This window comes from Pteropus vampyrus, unplaced genomic scaffold (assembly GCF_000151845.1).
Source record: "Pteropus vampyrus isolate Shadow unplaced genomic scaffold, Pvam_2.0 Scaffold46, whole genome shotgun sequence".
Classification (NCBI taxonomy): Eukaryota; Metazoa; Chordata; class Mammalia; order Chiroptera; family Pteropodidae; genus Pteropus; species Pteropus vampyrus.
This window is the reverse complement of record NW_011888827.1, coordinates 453,620-456,612: the sequence shown is the minus strand read 5'-3', so window position 1 is coordinate 456,612 and position 2,993 is coordinate 453,620. Positions and strand designations below refer to the sequence as shown.

General features: G+C 50.8%; 1 protein-coding gene across 4 annotated transcripts in view; it reads right to left on the bottom strand.

The window, feature by feature from the left end:
* Nucleotides 1-2,993, bottom strand: part of FGFR2 (fibroblast growth factor receptor 2) — a 101,214-nt gene that overhangs the window by 3,863 nt on the left and 94,358 nt on the right. For all 4 annotated transcript variants that reach the window (XM_023530083.1, XM_023530082.1, XM_023530085.1 and 1 more), the window contains 2 exons: nt 2,181-2,372; nt 688-793 (listed from right to left, as the gene is read on the bottom strand). In XM_023530083.1, the coding sequence (XP_023385851.1) occupies nt 688-793; nt 2,181-2,372 (298 nt within the window). The remainder of the gene's footprint in view (nt 1-687; nt 794-2,180; nt 2,373-2,993) is intronic.

Genomic DNA, 2,993 nt, shown 5'->3' with positions numbered 1-2,993 from the left:
GCACACTGAGGTGGCCGCTGACATGGCTGAACTCGGACAGTGAGTGACGGAAGAGTGGTTGTTTCGTTGGCACAGAATATACACTATTTTATAGAAAATATTTTAACAAAAGATACAATTTTGTGGAAGTCACTTGTCATAGGAAACTGTGGACATCTGCGTGCCCTTAGATGGAGACCACGAGCCACACGCCACTCCCAGAAGAGGGTCACAGAGGACCAGGCCACGTGTTATAGGAAAGCTGGAAGGAACGGACCTCACTGCATCCGAGGTCATCGGTAAGGGGACATCGGCAGCTGCCACACTAATTACGGGGGCACAGAGTCCTATCGACACATAAGCACCCCCAAGCGCCTTCCCACGCAGACCCAAACGCTGCACTTGGCCATTTCTTTGGCCTCCCCACTCGCCTACACACACGCCCCCTGGACCTACCGCCCCAAAGCCACAGACAGGGGAAGCCTCACATAGGGCCCCTTGGTCTTTGGTTTCGTGATTCAGAACTCTTAAAATGCAGTTCTGAGAAAAATCAGGATTTGGGAGGAACACATAGCTTAACTCTGTCTGACCCCTGTGGAAAAACGATAAGCCACGCCACACAGACTGCGACGGAGGGGGCTGCACTCACACGGTCAAGCCGGTCCCTAAGCGAGGACCACGCGCGGGCTTCCGGAAGGGGCTCCTTACCTCATTGGCTGTGAGAGTGAGGACTCGATCCAAGTCTTCCACCAGCTGCTTGAACGTCGGTCTCTGCGAGGGCACTGCATGCCAGCAGTCCCTCATCATCATGTACCTGGGGACAACGGGTTTCCTGGTGAATGGATGCTGTAAGTGTGAGGTGCATGGCTACAAGCCAGTTTTAACAGGCAATACAGAGGGAGGCCCGGAATTATGAAAACGTATCAGAACTTCCCGAGTAACGAAATTAGAGGGTGGTTATTCACTTTCCCAAAACATCCACTGCTTCTTTCCTCTACAAGGACGTACAAAACCGTCTCTACCCGACACATCTGAGAAAGGTACCTATGCCACCAAGAAAAGACATAACTATGTTTTCAGTGTCACAGGGATTTCTAATATCTATACCTGATACTTTGGGTTTCTTTCAATGATTTGAGTGCACAAAAGTTCCTCAGTTTAAAAAAAAATGAAGCTTGAAAACCGCAACTTTAAGGTAAGGTTCTTAAGAATTAATCTGCCGTCACTGGGCTACACTTTAACTTCCTGAGTAATGCCTGGAGAGGCCCGGGTTCTCAGGCCTTATCTTGGTGATGGGTTTCGACAGGCCTCCCATATTAGAAAGAAAGCAATAAGAATAGCAAGGGCCACAATACATGCCTTTATATAATATGCTATAAAATGTGGCCATTCATCAGACGTCCACTGTACACCAAAAAGCACTCACGAGATTACAGACAGAAAATCCCCAGGAAACGACACACAATAGACCGCAGTCCCTAGGACAATCCCTCTTCTTAGTTAATCCTGGGGGGAGGGAGGAGAGACCCCTTTTCAAAGCACTGATTTTGATTTTACTGCACAAGACACAACCGCAACGTAATTTCACTTACAGCGTGGGGTAGGATTTTCTAGAAACCAGCTCACTGTTTTTAGTCAGCTCTGGTCCTCTAAAGATGGCACCTGGACAAATTTCTTAATTCTCTGCACTAAAATGTGAGTCAAAATATAGGTAACCAGACACTAGTTCATTCGCTCTGAAGAAATGTGGTCGATGTCAAACGACACTAGCGTTTTCGGTGGCCACAGGGAACTGCAAAAGCACCTGCTCTCCACTCGCTGCCCAGACAGCGGGGAGAGGTCACGTTGGTACCTGGACCCTGCATCCTGCGGGGGTTCTCTAGCCTGCATGGGGCTTCCTGTCCGAGGAGGGCCAGATGGCTCTTCCTGTCCGAGGAGAGCCAACAGCAAGGCACAGCACAGCGGCTCAGCAAGAGCCCCCGTCTCGCCCTCTCTGATTTAAAGCTCCCTCCATACACCTTGCAAAGATGCTCTTTCTTTTGCACGGGCTGTCAGTGCAGCTATCTATCTCAGTCCTGGGGTTGAGCCCAGAAAGCTTCAGCAGCTCTTCTTCTTAGAGCACGTTTAGGAAACAGAAATAAGTCAGGGGTGCTATTGGCATGGCGGGTCCACCGCGGTTCGGGAGAGACAGTGGCCCTTACAGTTCGTTGGTGCAGTTGGCTGGCTTATCCATCCTGTGTCCTTCCTTAAGCAGCTTAAAAAGTTCCTCCACGGGAATCCCTGGGTAGGGCGAGCCCCCGAGAGTGAAGATCTCCCACATCAACACCCCGAAGGACCAGCTGCAAAGAAGGGGTAAAACAGTGTTACTAACCGCAGAAAGCCAGGCCTGCCCGCTTAAGACAGTAACTGCCCACTCACATCTTATGTTCAAAGACAAACGACCTGCGCCCTCCTGCCGTTCATCCTGCATGCCCCTTCCTGCCCCCAAGGTGGATCTCCAGATGAGGACAACCTGGGGTGTCCCAATGAAATTTTCCATCAACAGACAAGTGATGGTAAACCATCACTCCTTTTTTTTTTGGTGGAGACTTAGGATTGTTGGGGTTTTTTCCTCCCGTCGCTCTAAAATTATTCGTCTTAAATGCGGTGTAGACAATGTGTAGATCTTGACACCTAAGCTGCACGGCTCTTCGTGCCCCTGTCTACCGCTTCAATCGGCCTATGTGCCTGGCCCCGGGGCTGTGACCTACCAGGATGGGCAGCTGACAGAATTGGGCCGGCAAGTTACAGCTGCCTTGGTGGCCAGTGAATCTGAGGGCACAGAAGTTCATGACTCGCTAACGTCGTGAAGGACGCTGGCACCAGGCTGGCATTAGCTAGGATGGACGAACCCTGTGCCCCAGGCGAGTTTCATACAATAGAAACTGAAAACGTCCCTCGGGGCACAATTTGTACGTGACCTGGCAGAGACCTACGGTGGGACGTTCTGAGGCTCATTCAGAGGCTCAATCCGC